This window comes from Fringilla coelebs (genome assembly GCF_963513975.1).
Source record: "Fringilla coelebs genome assembly, chromosome: 4".
NCBI classification, from domain to species: Eukaryota; Metazoa; Chordata; class Aves; order Passeriformes; family Fringillidae; genus Fringilla; species Fringilla coelebs.
The window spans coordinates 5,988,376-6,010,168 of record NC_140032.1 but is presented as its reverse complement, the minus strand read 5'-3'; the positions used below and the strand labels follow the sequence as shown (position 1 = coordinate 6,010,168).

Below are 21,793 nucleotides of genomic sequence, written 5' to 3'. Positions count from 1 at the left end.
TACAGCACCCCACTTGTGGTGTCAGCACCTCAGCTACAGCCTTATCCATACTCACAAAACTTCTTTCCCTTGGCAGGGCCTCAGTTCAGTGCAGATTTCAAAACAGTCCTGAAACAATGTGGATTCCAGCTACTCATGACAAGCATATACGCCATGCTGCTGCTGCACAAATTGGAAGCAGAAATGATCTTTGCCCTCATTATGCCTCTCTGCTGCTCTGCTGAGGCTGAAATGACACAGACAGGACATGTACTAGCAGGTCTCAACTGGAATAAAAATTACTTTCTGGACCACAGGAGAGTTGCTGATATTGTGCCCCTTGTACCTCTCTGCTTCAGTACTGCCCTGGGAAAAAGGAAATGAGAGAGAAAAAAGGACTCAGTAAATTAAAAACAGCTCTTCTGCTAATTACATGAATATCCTCTTGGGAACACACCTGGTGACAGAGCCCTGAAACATTTGTTAATAAAAAAGAGCGTGCCCAGGTACCCTGGACAGCTGAAACAATGCCAGCAGCTCTGTGAGCACCAGCCTCCCAACTCCATAAAGACACTGGCAGATGGGTTCTAACTGCAATGGGGAGCTGTGTTTGTATTTCCTATTATCATCATCTTTATGTCATTATCCTCCTTTCATATCACACAGGCAAGATTTAGAAAAGAAATAAGACAATTGAAAATACCTTTCTAGTTTAGCCTTTTCCTCTACTCATATAATCTCTCCTGCTTTCCTCCCCCTCTTTTTTTCTTTCCAATCAACAATTCCTCTCTATTTTCAGCCAAATGATTTCTGAAAGGTACAACCAAAATCAGAGTTTCATATGGAAATATAAAGAAAACAACAGACTCATTTTTTTTATGGCTCCAAAGAACTATCAAAGAAACCAGAAATCACTTCAGAATACCAGCACAGTTGGAAGCTGGCAATTTGTACCTTTACAAGCCACTTTTGTCACTGCATGACAATATTCTGCTCCTTCTCAACAGTTTACTTTGAGGCTGTAGAGGGAGCTACCCTAAAGTCTTTTTAGATGTCTGCAGATGAGGGTACTGGAGAGACAGCTGCTAGGAGAGGGTCTCCATCTGGAAAAGCAGCTTGTAATCAACTGGAAAACCACATCCAGCAGAGAAGCACCTCAACACAGCAGACTTATGAAGGAAACAGTTCCCAGTGAAACACCACTGCCTTCTCCTTGGTCAGTGACTCAGATCACTGAATTCCTGCATCCCTAGGAGATGATTTATTAGTCACAAGAGTTGTGTTATATTTTTATTGTCTTCACAGATAAATCAGGCCAGCAAGACATCCATAACCATACACACAAAATATTTATCAAAACAATTAACATTACAAATCTCCTTTTAAAATAATTTATTTCACCGATTTCTTTTTAAATGGTACTGTCTTACAACATACATTATTCAACAAAGATGTGCAGAACAGACTCTAAAATAAGAAACACTTAAATTAAGCAATTGTCTCCGATCAGAATTTCAATTTCACCCACATCCCAACTTGTAAATGTTTGCTGGAATACATTTCTCTTGTAGGCTTGATTTTTGTGCTTACAAAAACAGCATCAAGTTTTCAGATGTTGAAGAGAACAAATTAATTGTAAGGTAAGTTTGCATTCAGTTCAACATACAAGGCAACCAAATGATTCTGTTATTAACATTAGCATCATGTATATTTTAGTTCACTGCACTAACATTTAAACTAAAACTTCAAACCACGTAATCTTTTAAGTGACTAACATTTAAAAGGCAAGCAGTAATATCCTGAAAGCTTACAAAAGACATGGGCACACAGCTAAGACGGGGGCTCACTCGACAAAGGCTGCGGGTGTGTGTATGGCTGCTTTTTTTTGTAGGACGCCCACCTGCAGACGGGACAGCAGTGTCGCCCGCCCGCCAGCCACTTCATGATGCAATTCTGGTGGAACACGTGGCCACAGGGCAGGCCCATCAGCAGGCAGCCCTTTGCAAAATTTTCTAGACACACCACACATTCTGTACAGTGCAACATGTCGGAGGGCCAGGCTGACCAGTCTGGCTCCAGGTCGCCCGCGGAGCTGTACGAGCTGTAGGACCTGGCTTTGCGTTCGCATGGCTCGTGGTGACAAGAGTGACTGGCACGGGAACAGGCATCCACACCTCCTTCACTGCACCTGTGACACGTGCTCAGCTCATCGTCCTCCGAGGCTTCTCTGTCGCTACTGAAGACCTCTTTGTTCTCGCTGTCAGAGTCACTTTCGCTGTCTGGAAAGGTTTCCAGCGTTTCCTCGTCAGAATGGGCGCTGAGGCATTGAAACCTCCACATGGGTAAGTTTTTTATATAATCAGTTGGTATCAGAGGGTGAAGCCAGAGATCAGGGAAGGCCAACCTCTCCAAGAACAAATCTGGGTCTTCATCCCAATCTGAGTCAAAAGGGAAGTGTTGAAAAGAAGCAATGGGATGAAACAGGTAGCTGGTGTACCAGTCCCAGAGGCTCGACAGCCACTCCAGATTATTAGCATTTACTTCATCCGTGTTGTTATTGCGCCTTCGCTTCTTCTCAAAGTAATCAATCAGTAAACCATGGCCGAGATATGTGCTGAGGAAGAGGGCTGGATGAGAAGAGTAGAACATCCAATCTGCCCTCACCCAAGAAGCCAAAGTAGTTGTGTTGGAGTACCTGAAGAGTTTTAAACTGTACTCATAAAAGCTGTCTAAATAGGGTAGTTGCAAAAAACCTAACACTGGTAGCCAGGAAATAATTAATAGTGAATTATACGTCCCTAAAGTGCTTATAAGAACCACAAAACGCTTTATAGTGGCACCTTGTGTAATAAACAGGTCCATCCAAGCCATCAGATTAACCAAAACTAAACTTAAAACAAATAAATCGTTAACTTCTGGTTGCAATGAGCGCAAAAAGGAATCCATGGCACGTAGTGATATAAATTCACCAGTGTTATTTCCATACCTGTAAATCCCCTCAGGAGTCCTCAGTATATACGATGGTGTCTTGTAGATACCAATTTCTGCCATGTAACTTTTATTGTCCCAGTTTTCCACGTTGACAAAAATAAACTCTACTCTTCCAGTAAACTTTACACTCAGTGCAGAGAAGAAGGCCGGAGGCTGGTCGAGGTTGGCAAACAGGTATATTTTCACCCGGTACTGGTCACTTTTGTTCCATTCTTCTTTCAAATGCTCAGAGTTGTAGATGGTTTTGATCCGAGAGGCAGCGTGGGCTGTGATCCATTTGAAGATGTGCTCCACTTCGATCTTGCGCCCGCTGTATTCCTTCAGCATGACTTTGCCCTTGGAGGTACTGGTTTGTGGAACCGACATAATGAGGGTGGATTTCAGCCAACCCCTCCTCTTGCAGTATCTACAAAGAAAATGGCAGGTTAGATTCCACTTTCATAACTCCAGAACTGAGTCCTTACATTTCTATTCTAAGCCCAAAATTGAGACATGCTGAGCACCTGGGAACCCTTATAATAGCAGGAAATAAGGGTGCTCAGTATTCTCCAGAAAAGCATATTTATTCTTACAATATCTTTCTATCTTATAAAGAGATATGCATTCATAAAGCAGGAAGAGTAATAGTGTTAATTTTCACAGGTCATTAAAATAAACAAAGCCATGCAGCCATTGATGCTCTGTAACTGGATTTGAATAATACACAAGCTGACTCTTTGCTTTAAAGCTTTAGTATTAAAAGCTACTTTTCCCTGGCCTTCCAGGCAAGAAGAAAACCACTCCAGTGCAGCTCAATATCCCACAGCTTTCACAGCTTCCTTCCATCCTGGTTTTGCCAAACAGCCGTGGGGCGAAGTTGAGCAGACATTGGTCTGTTGCTTTAATGAAGCTGACAAGTGTCCATTTCCTACTGGGACCATTTTGTCAAGATGCAGACAGGCTAAGGGGTGAGGTGAGAGAACTGGTCACAAAACCAGCAGAGCAGGAAGCACACACATGGTGCTGGATGATTTGGGCTAAAAAAATACCCACACTGCCTGGCAGGCAGATGGGATGAACCCCAAATCTATAACTAAAAGAAAAGGCTCTTCATGGCTGAACCCCGAGTCATGGTCCAGAGCACAGTAACTCTCACAAGATCCCTTCTCTCATGCATCTTTCCCATCAATATCACTACACCAAATTATCTAGTCCTCCTTTAAGAAAATATCTGACAAGCTTCAACAATCAAACTATGACAGAGCCAACAGGCATGCAATGTCTGAGAACCCTGCACATTGGGACCACCAGCCTCATTCACCAGCCATCTTGCCTAGCTCCTTTGTGGTTTTGCTCTGTCAACATGTATTTAGACAATTACAACTCCCCTTGGCAGGATCTGAATGCAGTGTTTTTAGAAAGAGCCATAAGATATTACCCTGCTAATAAAGGTATCCTGATTACTGCAGCATGTAGTATTTTTCTGAATTTCAGCTGCGACCTGATGAAAACTATTCACAAAGGTTTACTCCATAAAACATTTCTCATATTAAAAAAAATTAATTAATTTAAAACATGGTATTTGATCAGAACATTAAGGCTACTTAGGAGATATGCAAAGAGAAACACTGCCAAATTTTTAAGATGCTCAAATACAAGATTATTTTGCATAAGCACTACAAAGCCTAAGAATTTCCTCTTATGATTAACATTGAGATTTCTGTAAACATTTAGGACTTAAGCTGCATAAGATGTGCATATCCATATATGCCACTGGAATTCTAGACAAAGTCTCCTGTCATGTAAAGCAAACGCCTCCAACAAAATGTTTAAAAAAAGCCTCTTTTTACAGCAGCAGAGAATTATTATTAGCTTCTTTGGCTCTGCTCTTCTTCCTGGTTAGAAATCATATGCAAACACAGTGACTCTTGCACAGCACACTGTGTGTTGTTCAAGGGTGTGTGCCAGTTTATATATAAACATACATTTGTCAGGGAACAGGATTTGTCAGTAATTCTGGAAGGCAGGCACTGTATGCAAGGTTCATGCTAACCTGTGCTTTCCCCTTCCAGATGGTGATATAACTACTCTAAAACAGATCTATTCAGCTTTGTCCTAAGCAAGCACAGTTCCTTTCCCTGAATGCCTAGACTGGAAGGCCAAACTCTTCTGTTCATTCCTCTCCACTGCTGTATTATGCTCTCCACAGTCTAATCATGCATTTCCCACACGACGCTTTAGGAAGCTGCAGAGCTGATAAATAATGTAATGGAGCATTCTGAGCAGACTTTAGGAGAGATAAAAACATGAATAAAGCCACCTTCTGTCACAGCTACTTTTACAACACAGCAAGCCCTGCTGCTAGAACACAGCTGAGCCTTAAGATACTCTTGGGATTTAGATAATCCTTTAAGGATATACCTGGGGTCACTGGAACAGTTAAAAGTGCCAGTACGTATGCCGAATCTCGAGACTTTCTTCACCATTTTCTCCCAGTGGATTTTACCCACCAGTGGGCTTCTGTCGTTTGCTATGACCTATTGCCAAAAGGAAAGACCAGTTTAGTATCACAGTATCAGCTTGGTTCCTGAAATAAAGAGCAAGTTTCAAGAAAACAGAGTGCTGGTCATGCTTGATAGTCCTTCCCCTTCTTTTAGGGCACAGAGTATGAATGTACAACTGGGAGTCATGGTAAATGTCTTTGGAGAGTGAAGAACTAAGACAGAAATGTGGCTCTGCAGAAAGAAAGAAGTGCATCATCATGTTAAGTACGTGTAAGGATACTAAAATCAGTGGTAGTAAACAGGAACTTCGGTAAAATAACAAAACTATCATTAACCAGTTTACAGTGGGGGAGAAAGGAGAGGGGTGCAGCAGGTTCCTCTTCTTTGTAATTAAAAAAAAAGACCATTTTATTACAATTCTCCCTCAGAACTTACAACACACCAAAGAAACCTTGTCTCAGAGCAAGCAGAATGAGTGGGAATGCATGTACCTGGTACCAGATTAAACTGCCAACAGCCATTCCTGAGCAGTGGAAACCACTGATTAAACTCCCAGATAATGCCTAAGGATCTTGACTCCTTCCAGCTTTGCCTGTGACTCACTCTGCAACTTTGACTGTTCCACCAACTCCAGTGTCCCACCTGCCATTTCAGGACAATCCCTTGCTGTGATATATCCCAAGGTTTACTTTGCTCTAACCCAGTATATTAAAGCTGTACTTCAGGTTACCTCACTGTAAGCTTCTACTGACACAGATGACAAAGAAGCAGCATTCATCCTCTGACTTGTATCTGTACAGGGAGGGGGAAAAAAACCACAAGGAGAAGAAAACTCTGCCTGCTGCCAGCTGACAGGTAATTTTGAATGACACGACTGATCATGCACTATTCCACAAGCCATCACATTTTCTATTTTAGAAACAACTCACATGCTTCTGCAGGCTTACTGGCAGCCACTTAAAATATATTTTTAAATTAAATATTGAAACTTCCATTTGTTAGATATTTGTTTACCCGCCATTAAACTTATCCCAATCGTTTTCTGACTTAATAACCTCAAATGTCAGCTTGCCCCTGGAAGTTGGGCTGTCACCATGATTAACAGTTCTCTGTGGACATGCTGAGATTCAACCTAGAAAACGTGTCCAGCCTTTGAGACTCATAAATATTATCTGCTTTGTGGTAAGTAGCAGCCTCACAGAATCTTAAAATAGAAGAATTCACCAAGCAGAATGCTCTACATAGGGAAACAAACTGAAGTCACAGACTACATTCCTATTCCACTAAGCCCAAAATGTTTAAACAACACTGGAGATGAAAATCTAGGTAAGGATCCTTCAAGTTATTCTTAAAACACACATCATATAGAAAAGCCTTTTTGATTAGATAAATCAAAACCAACACACACTGAGACAACCAGCTGGGAAATCTACTGTATTATTGTATTACATCGCCAAATGTGACTGAAGCTTTGGGTATCTTAAATTTCTTCCTTTCATGCACTTCAGTCAAGGGAGACCAAATTCCTAAAGACACCCTAAAGCCACATAATAGCCTTAAAATATCCTCAGAGCTACTATGGCATGATAAATGCATCCAACAGGGCAAGGAACCACTATGTTTTATTAGTAAGCACAGAAGTAAAACTTTGGTGACTGGATTACTCTTTGGTACAACTACTCAGAGATTGGCTTCTTCCAAAACTGTGTGCATGTTGTGAAAGAGTGATGAGAGAATGTTAAGGTGTGCAGGAGGACAGATCCTGCTCACTGTTTCTTCTGCCTGGCACCACACCACTCGCTTTAAGTGTCAAGACAAAAATTTGTTGCAAATACAGTCACCATTATATTTTACACCATTATATTTTAACACCAGCTTAATTCATTTCCTATGAAAAAGCCTTTCCTTCTGGAGAAAGTTATTTATACTGAAGAACAATGACCTAAGTAGCAGTCTGTATTTTGTAACTACATAGAGGATCTCTGCTATGGTTTTGCAGACTGAAGCTTTGTAAAATATTTTGGGCTCGTGCTTTTTTATGTCATTATGGAAAAAAAAATCCAAATAAACATGTCCATTGCAGCTGCTCCTTGCAGACAACACCCACTTACAGCACTGGGAGTTCACCATGCCAAGGCAAGGCTTTGTTTTTTGGAAAGCAGTCACCACCTCTGTGCATGAGGGAGTCCAAGAAAACACTGCAGGTTAAGCAATCAAAATGTACTTCAGTTTAAATTAAAAATAACCTGCAAACACTTGTAACAGATTTTATTTTAAAAGTGTGAATTTTGATAAGTTAAGAAATTTAGCTTAAAAACCTGTGACTGAGGAGACTGGGAATTTGAATGTGGAAGAGGCCTGGAAGTTCTTCAAGCCCATGGTGTTAAAGCTATAAGGATTTTATATTTCAAGTAAGAAAAAAAAAAAGGTTGCCAAGTCCTGCACTTCTTCCTAGCAATCACTTCCAAAGAGAGGTTAGAAATAGTTTGACAATCTACAAGGATTGAAATAAAGGTCAAAAGGAAGAGCTATCAAAGAAAGATATGCAAGGGGAAAAAAGTAAGGAAAAATGAGCTATTCAAGTTAGGCCACACAAAGACTGTTACAAGCTGTACCAAAAGGTTTTTCAGTCATATGAATAAGAGCAGAAGAGGGGGAGAAGCAGCAGGATCACCAAACAATGAAGATAGGATAGAAATGTAAGATAATTTTCTTTTTATAGTTAAATTAATACAGTGACTCAATTTTCAGTGAAAGGGAGAGGTGGCTGGCCATGGACCAGTTAGCAAATTTATGGGAAGAAACTACATCACCTGAAGGTGAAAGCAGGACTCAAATAACTTAATGCACCTAAATCAGAGCCAGCAGGATATCTCCATCCTAGAACTGTAGCACAAGCACACAGGATCACAGGTGAACCTGTGAAAACTTCTTGCAACCCCCTGTCAGACCAATTCACATTTTGACAGGACAGTAACAGGTTTAGTTAAGAGCAAATGAATAGCTATAGTTAAGAAACAGCTATAGTTAAGAGCAAATGAAAAAAAAAAAAAATCCCACCAGGCTGATTTTAATAGGATGCAAAACTGTAGAAGTTTTAGAGGTGCAGAGACAGTTGCATTGTCCACCTCTTTCCAGCATGCAACTACTAAACATGTATCATTCTTGATTGACAGAAACATTCCCTGAAGGAAAAGAACTGAATTTCAAGAGAAAAAGGGAAAGTAGTACCCTGTTTGTAGTTTGGTAGTGTATCATGTATTATGCCACATGGAAAAATTACATGAGAGCTACAGCTAGGCTTTTCTAGTGAGTGAAAGAAAAAGAAAGTTTAAAAATGAGCAAGAAATTGGCTACAGCAAAAAGACATCAAAATGCCAGGAAGGTGCTAACAGATTTAATAGATTTACCTTAGAGCTCAGTTCAGCATATATTCCCATTAATGCCCTTCCTGTGGGAACCTGAAGTCTCCCAAAGCCATTTGTAGAAGACATAAAACTGGGAAGCACATCTATGTGGGAAAGAGGATTACAACACCATGCAGGAAGAGCTGCACAAATCTTGTAATGCAGAGTGTCACACATGAAATTGAATTCAGTAATGAACAGGACACTTGGGGAGTTCATCAGTTAGAAACAGCAACGGGAGCAAACGCTCGGGGCTATCAGCTGCTCCACAAGGAAACACCAGCCATCGATAGGAACTGGCTGCAAAACAAGCAAAGCCCAGGGTATATCAGACCTGACAAAACAAACTGGTTGATTGACCTCACTTACTGGGAGGAGTGTGGTTGACATCAGGACACTGTGAAACTAAAGGGCAATGTCAATTTATGCCCAATAGGAACAAATTAGCCCTGAATACACCCAAGCCGGAAGTCAGACACACATTTCCAAGAAGAAAACAGTCAACAGGAGTATTTGAACAATTTACACTGTAAGAGAAAAGCAAAATATTTTCTAAACACATATTCTACAGTCTAGCAGAAAGCTGAACTAGCTCATCAGAAAGGTCCCTTTCAATCACACACTATTTAATGTTACAGAAATAAAGTCCAAGCTCCTAGGAGAAGATACCTTTTAAGAGATCAGCTAACACAGATGGGAAACAAACACCACGTCTGGAGAAGCACAAACCCTCTCAGCTTTACTTATTATTAGCTATGTTCACAATCTGTGACATATCACATGTCAGAGTGACAAGTAAGACAATGAGGGTAACTCAATTAATCTATTAATCACCTTAATGGGCTAAGGGAATCCAACAGGATCACAGTAACCCTGCTATTTAACAAGTTCACACCACAGAGTGGATCTGCTCCCTAACCCACACCTAACCCAGGCCAGAGGATCAGCAGGGTCTGAATCACCATCTCTGTAATACTGTAAATGCTGAGATTCTGATGATTTCAGAAGACAATTGAATAGAAAGTTTTTGCATTGGAAGAGTTCTCATGACACTGAATTACACAGAATTACCCTCAAAGAGTTCAATCAAGAAAGTAATTAGAAAAATAGAAATATTTTTATCTATATGTTGAAGTAGTCATAGTTATGACATTAAAGAACAGACTTAAAGAGCAAATATCCCAGAGCCAGAAAGATACAAACACTTGGAAAAAGAGGACTAAGTCAGCAAGGCACTTTGCCTCTCTTGCCTAATCCAAACCCAAAGTGTATTGGGAAGGTGCATCAATATTGCAATAGCTACTTTATAACCATCACAGATCCAGCTGCTCCTTAATTTCCAAGTATCATTAACCATTTTAAAGATTACTTTATGAAACATAGATTCTTAAAATACAAGTAAAAATAGAGCTGAAATGGAAGAGGCTTGAGGAAGCCCAACTGATGTTAGAGTTTGCTGTAGCAATGCAATATGCAAAGACAGACTCCTTCTCTGGTACCCCTGAAGTACTTGAGCATGACATGATAATGACCTCACTTGAGCATTATCCAGTTTTCTGTGCATTTAAATCAGATTTTGTTCCATTTCTTTCAGACAGGTACACAGAGATCTCAAAGCAGGTCAGAGGAACAAGATTCATTCTCAGGAAGTTTTGAAGCTCGCTCACAACTGAAAGTGTTCGAATATCACACGGCATGACAATGAGTCAGAGAGGGGCAAAAGCAGAACAAACACCTCATGTGCTCCAGCTCTCATTATTTTTACCAATTCTATCTGGGACAGCAAGTGTCAGGCACACCTGCTCATACCAACAGCACACAATTTCAAATACACAGTAATAGTGACAACTTGGTTTTACATCTCAGCCACAAAGACAACGACTCCAAGTGCTCCTCAACTCTGGGCACTAGGGCACTGTGACAAACTTCACACCATCAGGAAGGACAAAGCCCATTAAGCAAGAGACACCATTCCCTGCTGCACACACACACATCCAGGTGGTTCTCTCAGGAGCAGTCAGTCCTCAGCCAGCCTCAGAAAGTCACTCTTCACATAAGGAATACAGACATTTCAATTGGAAAAAGCCTGTGTAGTTTTGCCAAAGACAAAACTTCTTTGTAACTCATTTAATGAACTGGTAAGGTTGTATGAACATGAGAATTGTCTGTCTGGTTCAGTGGTTTCCAGTTTGAGAAAACTATGCACTCTTGCACAGCAACTGCAAAGGGTAAATGAGCAGAGGAAACTCAATATTACTGTAAAGATTCCATGCATGACCTGGAAGATTTTTAGTGGTCCACAAAGATAAAAAGGTTCAAAAACTCTAGTCATAGAAGCCTTTTTCATCAACAGTTAGGCTGCAAACTCTGCTTCTATATATAAAAGAGATGTAAAAATACAATTAATTATAAATGGACTTGTAATATACTTATTAGAAGCTTGGAAAAAAGCTCACTTATTCCAGATAATGTCAATAAGTTTCTACATGAATGTCTACACTTCTATTAATTCTGAGACATCTCACTTTCTGTTTATTATCTGACAATGTGTTAATGGAACTGAATTTCCACTTAGACTCTCTTTCCTAAGAATTCACAACTCATTCAGAATCCATCCATATGGACTGCAGATATCTGGAGATTTTTTGCCTTTCTTTTCCAAGAAAGAGATTGTGAAAAATCACATCCAAATAGGCAAGGACTACATCCATCACAGCACACAAAAATTAACCACCTCAAAATTATGTGCAGTTTCTCCAGGGAGGTGAGGTGACCTATGCACTGATTTGGACAGTCAGTTATGCTGTCAGTTAAGTCAGAGATTGAGAATAAATGAGCTTCTGCAATGAGTTAACACACACACACAGGTACTACAAGGACTAATCCATTCCAGCTGATGGTATTCTGCACCCTTGATTGAATATGAAGCCTCTCAAGAAGAAAACTGAAACTCAAAATCAGATATCCTGTGGTAAATGATCCTGAAGGGCTATTGGAAAAGACACAAATACTGAATTATGTATTTTGAAAGAATTGAGTGTTTCTGCTTTGTTTCTTTTTAGCAAGAAGAGCTGATCACCTGGCAAAATTCAGAATGCAAATAAATATGAAAATCACTCATCCTACATGCAAGCAAAAGGAAGAACAAACAAACCATCACCACCAAAATGCTACAGGCACATGCCTTGCCCTGTGACTACACCACTTGAACTACAAACTGAGATGCAGAACAGACTGCAGAATTTTATATCCATAATAATGGCCTTTGCAGCTCTACCAGACACAATCAAAATGTCTGTCCTTGTACTTCAATGCCAAGAAGAAAATTTCCCTTTACTGCTCTCTGCCACTATGTTATAGTAGAGACCTTTAAAATAAAAACATACATTCATTTAGTTTTTAACTTCATTCAGAGAGGATTTTTTTCTGTAGATAATTTTCAAAAGCCATAATGACTACAATACTGTTGGATGTGACAGGCTTCTAGAGACTAACCAGAGCCTGGGAAAGTAAGAATGTTACATATAATTCCCCTAACCAACGAGAGAAGCAGCTCCAGAAACTAAAATTTACCCTCCTTGCCAGCCAAGAAGTGCACAACAGCAGCTGGCAAGCAAGAAGAATGGCATAAAAGGAAAGGTGATGAGATCATGAGCTAATAGGAGAAAGAACATGCTGCTGTCTGTGGCTCTATGGAAGCACCACACAGGAGCTGTGAACTGGTAAACAAATTACCACTGGACCAAGATGCTTTGCATGTGGATTTCCAGAAAATAAAGAAACAAAGCCACAAAACACTGATTCCTTGTGTACTGACTTTGACTTTCTTCAAGGAACTCATCTTGCTGATTCTAAATTATAAACTTGCACCTCAATTTTTGTCAAACATATCAAGAAATAATAATTATTTCCTCTCTCTTCCTTTGGTTCTCTGCAGACAGCGATGGCAATCTCCCAGCCTGTGCCACACCAGAAACTTCATTTACATGCACTGGAAAATAAAAATCATCTCCAAAGTCTCAGTCCTCTCATACACCATGAGAGTGTTGAACATTTGAGTGTTCAAACCAACTCAAGCAACAGCCACTGTGCCAGCTGAGGAAGAACTGCTCCTCTCCCTCTGCCCCTTTCCAGCAGCCCCCAAGAACAGGGATTCAAGGCTCAGGATACTGAAAAGGACCTGGAGATCCTTTCTGCTTCCCAGCCAGCAGCAACAGAGCAGGGGAATCTCTGACCTTGGCCATGGTCACCAAACCCATCCTCGTTCCCCTGCATGAGCATTGAGCTGGTTAATTAGCTGGAAAGTTTCCACAGGATTCCAAACAGCAAAGGAGGATGGGCAAGGGAGGGAATCAAGAGCTAGATCTGGGAAGAGATGGTAAAAAACAGCTCTGCAGGGATGAGGTCTAAGAAGAGTGGGAAAACCTGTGAAAGGACATGAAGAATCCAGCACAGGAGTTATCCAGACAGGAGTTGTGCTGGGGAATGGAGCAAATGAAAACTCCAAGTGATGAAAACTCAAAAACCAAGAATGAAAAATAGAGATTCGACATCTCTTGTGGTTTTTATTGTAGGGAAACAGACAAATAGTGTTCAGCAAGTAAATTAATCTGTAAATTCCACTAATTTTTTTTTTCCACAGCTATTGTGACCAACTGAATAGCTGTGCAAATATTCCCAGAATGATGACAACATTCATCACACTGGAGATATCAAAACACAGTCTATCTGACCTGCTATTAGGATGCTAGTGGAAAATCCATTACAAATAAAATTCTGCAAGCAAGAGACAACAGAGAACTATCATATTTCACCCTTTTGATCTGCACAGGGAGGAGGGAAGGTTTTTCACAGCATATTCATGCTTGTATTTGTCAGCTAGCTTGGGGACATGTAAACTGCCTTTCAACACTCTCCCTCTGCTTGAAGAATACCCTCCTGCATGATTTAAACCTCAGACTTGGATTCAATATATTCCAAATGTATCATTCCCAAAAACACAAATGCCACTCCAAGTCTGAAGGGAATCTGTCCTCTTGTCTATTTTGGGATGAGATCTGATGTAGTGACAGTACAGGTCTAATAAATAGATGATGAAGATTTAATGACTTCCTGTTAAATAGAAAACTTGAAGTGAGACCAGACAAACCAGGTAGGAGCTGTCAACAGAACAATTAATTGCCTGGTGGGGAATTCACCTGTGTGAATTCTACCTAATGTGGCTGTTAGGAGAAAACTTATGCCTTAAAAAACACCTTCTTGTCAACAGAGAAGTTGACATAGAAAAATAACTTCTACATTTTGGCCTAGGTTTACTTATGTTCTCAGGAATGGTGATTAATTGCTTCAGAATCCTATTGGAAAAAGTCTGTCTTTATTTTCCTAAATGATCTCTTGTTCTCATGCAGCCCTTGGAAAACACACTGTAAAACTGCTGGGCACAAAAGGCTTGGGAGAAAGTTAACTTCAAGCCACTGGAATATGTTGCAGAAGCAGCCTGCTAGTCTGGGAAGCTGGCAGACTAAGATCCTTCCTGCCTTTGTGAAGAGCCAACAGAGATTTTACAAGTGCTCTAAGCCCCTTAGACAAGCAGAAACTTCAGCTGGTTGGGTCTGAGCATGCAATGCAACCAAAGGGAAGGGCAGCACCAGGAGCCTGTGCCAGCTGGGAGCATCTGTACTAATGCACCTACTTCACACATCACAAGGCTTTCACAAACCCAGGGCCAAGGACTTGCATACTCTGTGTACTTCAGTGTGTGCTCCTCTGCTTGTTTTCTGGTTCTAAAATGCCTACTTTTCAAAAAGCAATCCAAAGAATAACATTTTTTTTTTCTTCCTGTCTGTATAAGAACTCTGGCACTTCCAGCCTTTCTTGTTTTATTTCTCTATTCCTCATCTCCTGGATGAAGTTTATCTTTGTCACCACCTCCCTGTTACACATTTTTACAACTAGTTAATTACCCTCATAAGCTCCTCCTTTGAAACACATTTTGGGTGTGATCAATATCTATTAAAACAAAAGGTCAAATTTATATACCTGTACCAGCCAGATCCCATCTTTTGTGTCTTCTACGAGCTCATAGAAGTGCATTTCACCACTGAAGTTTGTACTGGAAACTGATTCAGAGGCTTCTTCCTCCTTGAGAGCTGAATAAAGCTCTCCTTCCATGAGGTCTCCTAAAAAAGAGACAATTGGAGAAATTCAATTAAAATAGCACTGGAGAAAGATTACTTCATGAATTCTAGTAACAGTTTAACTAACTATATTTGCATGGTTGCTCAGAGAGCCTTTTCAGTACAAAGGTAGCTAAACCTTAAGTTGTTACTCTAATTCTATCTTTGGTGACGTGACTGTGAACAATTTGACTTCAGTCAAATGAATGCAATGAATGCTCTGTTTCTGATTACACAGATGCACCACGCATGCATGAGCACACAAAGGAATAAAAGAACATCTTTTAAGGCTCATTCTCTGCAAATAACAACATCCAGTGGCTGAGAGCAATTTTAGCCGATACATCTTTGCTTTCATTTCACAGGATTGCGATTTTGCAGCAAGCAATTTCTTAACACGGATAATTCAAACAGACTTCCAGAATTTCAATCATTAATTCTGGACCAAAACCCAATGTTTGGGGGCCTGTTGCTAGTAAAAGTCTTGGGCAGAATAATTTAGCTGTTGGCTTTTGTTTGCACAGTTGGGAAAAGTTCCCATGAACTCCAAATGCAGCGACATAAAGAGCTCACGGTAAAATCATCTGATTATGTTTCCTTCTTAATCTCATTTCCTTCTCGTGTTTTGTTTCACAATCATTACAAACACTGTTAATGACAACCTGCATTCTAGTAACTAATCTACTAAGCTTTAAGAAATGAAGTCTTGTCCAAAACCAGTTTCCTTAAAAATATAAAAATAAGTGCAACAGCTGAAACCCTTTAGGGGTTTGCAAAAATATTCATAAAATTTAGAGGGGAAAAAAAAAACCAAAACGCAACCACAGAAAAATGCTGCAAAGCCTGCTGGTATGAGAAGTGTTTCCATGACATTTGAAGAAGTTGGTTAATACAGCTTGTTTGGAGCTAAACACTTCCTTGAAGCATATGCAACCCAAACAGCATGACATCATGAAAGTACCTGACAGCCAAGGAGTGAAAGTGATTGGAAACAAAAGTGAAAGTGCCTAATGCTTTTTGCTGTTGGAGCAGCAAAGCCAATAAACAACATAAAAACATAAATAAACAATGAACAGTAACAGCAAAATAGATTTAAATGCCCAGATTTAAATATCAATTATTTAAACCAGCATTTTTAAGGTTATATGGCAGGCACTACATCCATACAAATCCCTCTCCCTCTCTGTCCAGATATTAGAGACCCTCACTGCCTAACCTGACTGCTGGGATTTTTCTCTCACTGGGATCACCAGCCCTTCCATCATTGATTTAAAAGCAACTACTCACATTTTCCTGCTTGGCTGGCACCACAGCTATTACATCAGCCCCATCTCCCAGTCCTCGGGGCCAGCTCCCTCCGGCTGCTCCAGGCAGCATCCTTACTTTCAGGACACTTCAGCCATTCTTCCATCTCCACTGCTCTTCATCAGCCCCGAGAAGTCCATCTCCTTCACCTGGTTCTCCTTACTTCCCTGCCTTTTTCCGAGCTCATTTTTGTATGCAGGAACTAGTTCTGCTCCCCTTGTATAAAACCATCTCAACCCTGGGTACCCATCCCTTGTGCTTCTCAGCTATGAAATCATCGTTTTGCTTGGGGCCCATCTTGATAACCGTACCTGTAATAAACCCAGCAAACGGCTGGGAATACACGGAAACAAGCTGGCCCCAGCTGTAAACAGTAGCCTACTGCAGCTATTTGGAGTCTCTCCTCCTCGTTTTTCACGGCGGACGACATTGGGTCGCATCTGTGCCACCCGCACTGACCCGACCGCCCGCAGCGGAACTCCCGGGGAAGGGGAGGGGAGGGCCGGGCCGGGAAGGGCCGCTGCTGCTGCCCCGTCCAGCGCAGGCCTTTCACCCGCTCGGGCTCACACCGCCGCCGGGCTGTGACCGTCGCCCCCCGAGGTCCCCGGGCTCCCTCCATGGAGCCCCTTGGTGGGGGAGCCAGCTCGCTCCCCAAACCCGCCCTGCCGAGGGAAGCGGCGCCCGCGTCTCCATCCAAGGGCGGCCGGAGCCCAGGCGGAGGTGGCCGGGCACTGACCTCCGTCCGTCCCCCCGGGGCACGGGGCAGCTCCGCGTACCTGACTTCTCCACCAGCTCCCGCACATCCTTCTTCTCGGGCAGCCCCGAGTGCCCCAGCCCGCGGCACTCCAGGATGGTCCGCAGCTTCCTGAAGCTCAGCGCCACCGGGTCCACCAGCTGCGTGGCGAGGAAGCCGCTCTCGTACCACGCCACGGCCTCGAACACCCGGGCCAGCACGAAGAGCGCCAGGAAGTAGAGCAGCAAGCAGCACAGCTTCACCCACATCTTCCCGGGAGCGCCGAGCCGGAGGCCGGGCTGGGGAGGGAGGGGAGCGGGGGCTGTCAGGGGAGCGGGGCCGCGGCCCCCCCGCCTCCCGCCCGCCGCTGCCGCTGTCCCCGCCCCGGCGGAGCCGCGGAGACATAACAGTGACGTGAGCAGCCGGCACCGCCCCCCTGCCCCTTTTCCCCCTTCCCCTTTTCCCCCTGTTCCCTTTCCCCTTCCCCCCCGCCGTGATTCAGCACTGCGGCCCGACCCCGCACCACCGGGCTCGGGGGGCCGTCGCGTCCCTGTCCCCGGCTGCAACTTTGGACCCTGCGGCTGCGCTTTGCCGCGAGAAAAATAATATATAAATACCTTGGATATCGGGGAGGGACAGGGCAGGACCCGACTCGGCCGACGCTTTTCATTAAAAGAAAAATATTTACAGAGCCAGAACTGGGGGCCGGTATTTGCAGGGCCGATCAGTTCGGGCAGTTTTCGGGCAGCTTAGTGGACACAGTTGATTTGGGTTCGGGCTGCTGGGTGTAGGGATGATCCCTCCGCTCCTCATTCCCGCACGCCAGCTCCGCTCCCAGCCCTCGGCTGGCGCGAAAGCAAATTCCAAAATTCCTCAGTGAGATTCATCTGCGCGGCTCGGAACTCGGACTCTGCGGCTTGGCCTCGGCACTCGGCTGCTGGGAGCTTGTGCCGAAGCGACAGCCAAAGGCAAACCTAAGCTGCACCCCGACTTCGGACAAGGGTTTAAGTTGGGGCTGGGCTTACACTGGAAGCATTTTGGAGCACAGCGTGGATCCCTGCTGAAGTGGGTCTTCGAAGAGCCACGCCAGGCTGTACAAGAAGTGTTGGCCTGCAAAGATACAATTTAGCCTGCTACAAAAAACCTACTAAAATCAAGCTACTGCGTTGAGATGAAGGCTCTCCTCTGAAAGAAACTCAACAGTGCTTCTGTATATTCAGTTATTTTAAGAATCCATAATTTGCATGAAAATTGGCAGCTCATACAGATGAGCACAAAAATAGCACAGTTTAAATTTAAAAACACTGAGAACCCCCCAGAGTGTACATGCTGTAATTCTGTACTATCCATTTTCAAAAAGGCACACTAATATTGATCTGGAAAAAAGCATTGTACTCCTCAGAGCTTTTAAAACACATTTAAAGGTTTTTCAACATGTTGGTATGATTTTTAAAGGAAAAAAACTCAACAATCCATGTTCAGCTCGTTCTGTGACATGGCCAACACAGCCTCTTGCAGAAGAAAATTCGGGACACTGTGCTCTTCAGGAATGGGCTCCTTTTGGTTCTTAAAAGGAGAAGAGTGGAGGGATTGCAGATGTAGCCACTCACAAAGCTCTTATGGGCTGGTAAGTGTTGTGCCCTTCCACTGGGAGTCATATACAACTTTATTCTTCAACATTTTTATCTGGAAAAGATGAAAGTGGACTGCAAACCTTGTATCTGCTGATGCTACTCTGTTAAATACAAAAGGATTTCAGCGGCTCTGCTGGGTTTGCAGCAAGTCCCAGGTGGCAGGTCCAGGTGGGACAGAAGTTGCCAGAGGCACAGCCCGGAGTAGGGGCTCACAGAACCAGGTGGGACAGAAGGTCCCAGAGGCACAGCCCAGAGCAGGGGCTCACAGAACCAGGTGCTGCTCTCTCCTTCCCAGCCACTGCAGCCTGGGAAACTTGCCCTGCCGCAGCCAGGGCCCATCTCCCTAATGAGCAGGTGTCAAAGCATCGGGAAGATGAATCCTTTGCCCTTGGCAAAAGCCAAGGGAGTGGCTTTGTCCCTGCAGCTGGTGGAGCCAGGGGACAGCCAATAAAACATTTCCCATCACCTGCCAGAGGGCCTCAGGCAGGCTCTGAGCCCTGGAGTGCCCCAGGAATAGGGTTCTTTTCCAGAAGCTTTATGAAGCTTTTTTTTTTCTTTTGCCACTTTTGCCTAATTTCTCTACCTTTTGTTTCAAGTGAGTGTGAAGTAACTCCCACCCCTGTGAAGTGATGGGTAGGAGTTTGAAAAAGGACTTGCTATATTTAACTTTACTTAAAACATTGTTGGGTTGGGGTGGGTTTTTTTGTTTGGTTTGTATTGGGTTTTGTTTCTTTGTTTTATATGAACACCTCAAACCCTACTCCAGGAGTTTCCTTTGATTCTCCCCTGTAATTTCTTCGGGGTGCCCTGGCTTCCCCTGGCAGGAAGACACCTCACAACAATTACTCATCTACGCTCACAGCTGAACTATTTGCAACACCAACTGCTGGGGAGGCTGTCACCAGCGTGTCATTTCCGAGTGCTCGTGGTCTGAGCTCAATGAGGCCCCTGCAGAGACAAAGCCAATCATCTGCCAGAACTCAAAGCCCTGGAGTCGTTTCAGGAATATTTCAAGCCAGTATTCAAAACCCCCCAAAACAACCCGAAACAGAGCAGCTGCCAACACTGAAGCACCTGGATTGGGGAGGATACAACCAAGAACTGCAGCTGAGGAGTTAACCAAAGGTCTGGCAGAGCAAACCTAAATGGATCCAGTGCCTCCCCCAGGCTCTCTGATCCTCTCCTCCCTCCCCACCTCTGCATCCCTGATGCACTAAGCTGACCCTACCAGAAAATGTTCCATTTTCTAGATGTAGCTGTCATTTGGTTTCCAGTTGCAGCTCAGAATGTCTTTTACTTGTCACCTGCAAACAATCTTTCAGGGAGTTTTAATTATCTGGAAAATCTAAATATCTTAAGAGTGAAGTGAAATTCATTGGGGCTGAACACAAAGATGACACACACTGGCATTTTTAAAGACCCCAGGGTTAACACTACTTAATTAACATCATTAAACAGTCATCAGTCAATCAGTCCTATGCTCACAAAGCAAATATTACAAATGTGAAGAGAATGGAGAATATAAATTCCACCTTTCAACAAAAGCTCAAAGCAAGGATTTGCTTTTAAATAATTTTAGCAGCAAAAAAAAAAATTACTATAATTTAGGAGCTAATGGGCTGAAATCCTGAGAACTGGGACAGCCACCTTTCCTTGTCATACAGCTAAATCTGCAGTCTTTTTATCTGCTTCCCTTGGTAAATGGCAAGGATTCCCTCTCCTCCCCCATCCTCTCCTACGGGCAGTTGCTGACTGTGCAGCCTGGGAATACAGACAATAATCCACTTTCCAGACTTCTGGGGGGAACATAAGAAAAGTATTGTCATTTTGAAATCAGTAAAACAGAGGATTAACCATAAAACAGGGGATTAAACATCTTAATTCAATCCTTTACCATGTTAACATCACACCATTTTTTAATGAGTTTATCAAGATAACAGCTCAGCAAAATAATATTCAAACAACCTGGAAGACAGTTTTCCCAAGAGGTAACTCTGCAATACAATTTACTTTGATGACAGGAACTGGACCTCGATGATCCTTGCGGGTTCCTTGCAACTCAGGATATTCTACAATTCTGTGAATTTCTGGGAATTCACCAACACAGAAATTCTTGATGCGCCTCTCTATCAACATGGGTGCATCTTGACATGTTTTAGGTTCGATAGGAAACTTGTGCCTCCTCTGTAATTGATATTGAATAAATAACAGAAGCTTCCATGAGAGTCTCAAAGCAAGACTGCAGCAGCCCAGACATTGCTGTGTTGTGTGCAGAGGAATTTTAAATCAGATGTTCCCTGCTCTGTAGGAGTGGCCAGCGGGAAGCAGATTTAGCAGAGGTGCGAGTGTAACACAGTGACCGCTCCGGACAGCTCGGCTGAAGCCCGGGCTGCGGGACCGTGGAACCCTGGCGTGGTTCGGGTTGGGAGGCGCCTCAAGGACCGTCCAGTTCCACCCCCTGCCATTCGGGTGAGGCAGTCCCGGCGATCTGGTGATGAATCACGCAGGAATTCAGGTTGGACGGGAGGCTCTGGAGCCCAGCCCCCTGCTCAGGGTCAGCTGTGACACCCGGGCCGGTGATCAGGGCTTTCTGCAGCCGCAGCTGGAGCTGCTGGTCACCCCCTGCGGGAGTTTGATCCTCTGTGTTTACACTGTGATTAACATCAGCCAGGGCAAACCAACTTACAGGAGCAGAATAAAATTATTAAAGCTTCAGATAAAGACGCTTTTTTCCTAGGCAGTTTGGGTTTTCTGTTTTTGTACCAGTGAAAAACTATTTGTTGCCCCCTTGGAGAAGACCAGCTCCGTTTAATATCCAAAATAAATAAATAAGGAGTCCTTGCTTGAGTGTGCTGAGATGACCACAGCAGCGGAGAACTTCACAAATTAAACACCTGCGCTGATGACCTAAGAAACCAGAAGACAGTGCTTGTGTTGAAGCATAATTTGTGATTAAATAAAGAGCAAAAACATAGAAAAGCAGGAGTTTGGGCCAAAAAGTGACGAATTACTGACACTGCACATCACACAAGTCCTCTGTTCTTGTGAGAATACTGAACTCTTGATTTTCCTGTCCTGCCCAGCA

At 43.0% G+C, this 21,793-nt stretch overlaps 1 protein-coding gene across 4 annotated transcripts in view; it reads right to left on the bottom strand.

The window, feature by feature from the left end:
- LOC311152740 (charged multivesicular body protein 3) overlaps positions 1-17,758 on the bottom strand; it is a 33,938-nt gene extending 16,180 nt beyond the window's left edge. Inside the window, exons 1-4 of one of the 4 annotated variants that reach the window (XM_084204049.1) lie at positions 17,118-17,758; positions 14,900-15,039; positions 5,371-5,486; positions 1,271-3,376 (exon numbers count right to left, since the gene is read on the bottom strand). In XM_084204049.1, coding sequence (XP_084060175.1) covers positions 1,810-3,376; positions 5,371-5,486; positions 14,900-15,039; positions 17,118-17,343 — 2,049 coding nt within the window. In that variant the 5' untranslated portion in view covers positions 17,344-17,758 and the 3' untranslated portion in view covers positions 1,271-1,809. Of the gene's footprint in view, positions 1-1,270; positions 3,377-5,370; positions 5,487-14,899; positions 15,040-16,323; positions 16,350-17,117 lie in introns of those variants that run through there. The other 3 variants (XM_084204050.1, XM_084204052.1, XM_084204053.1) reach the window with 3 other exon arrangements.
- Between the last annotated feature and the right edge of the window lie 4,035 nt (positions 17,759-21,793).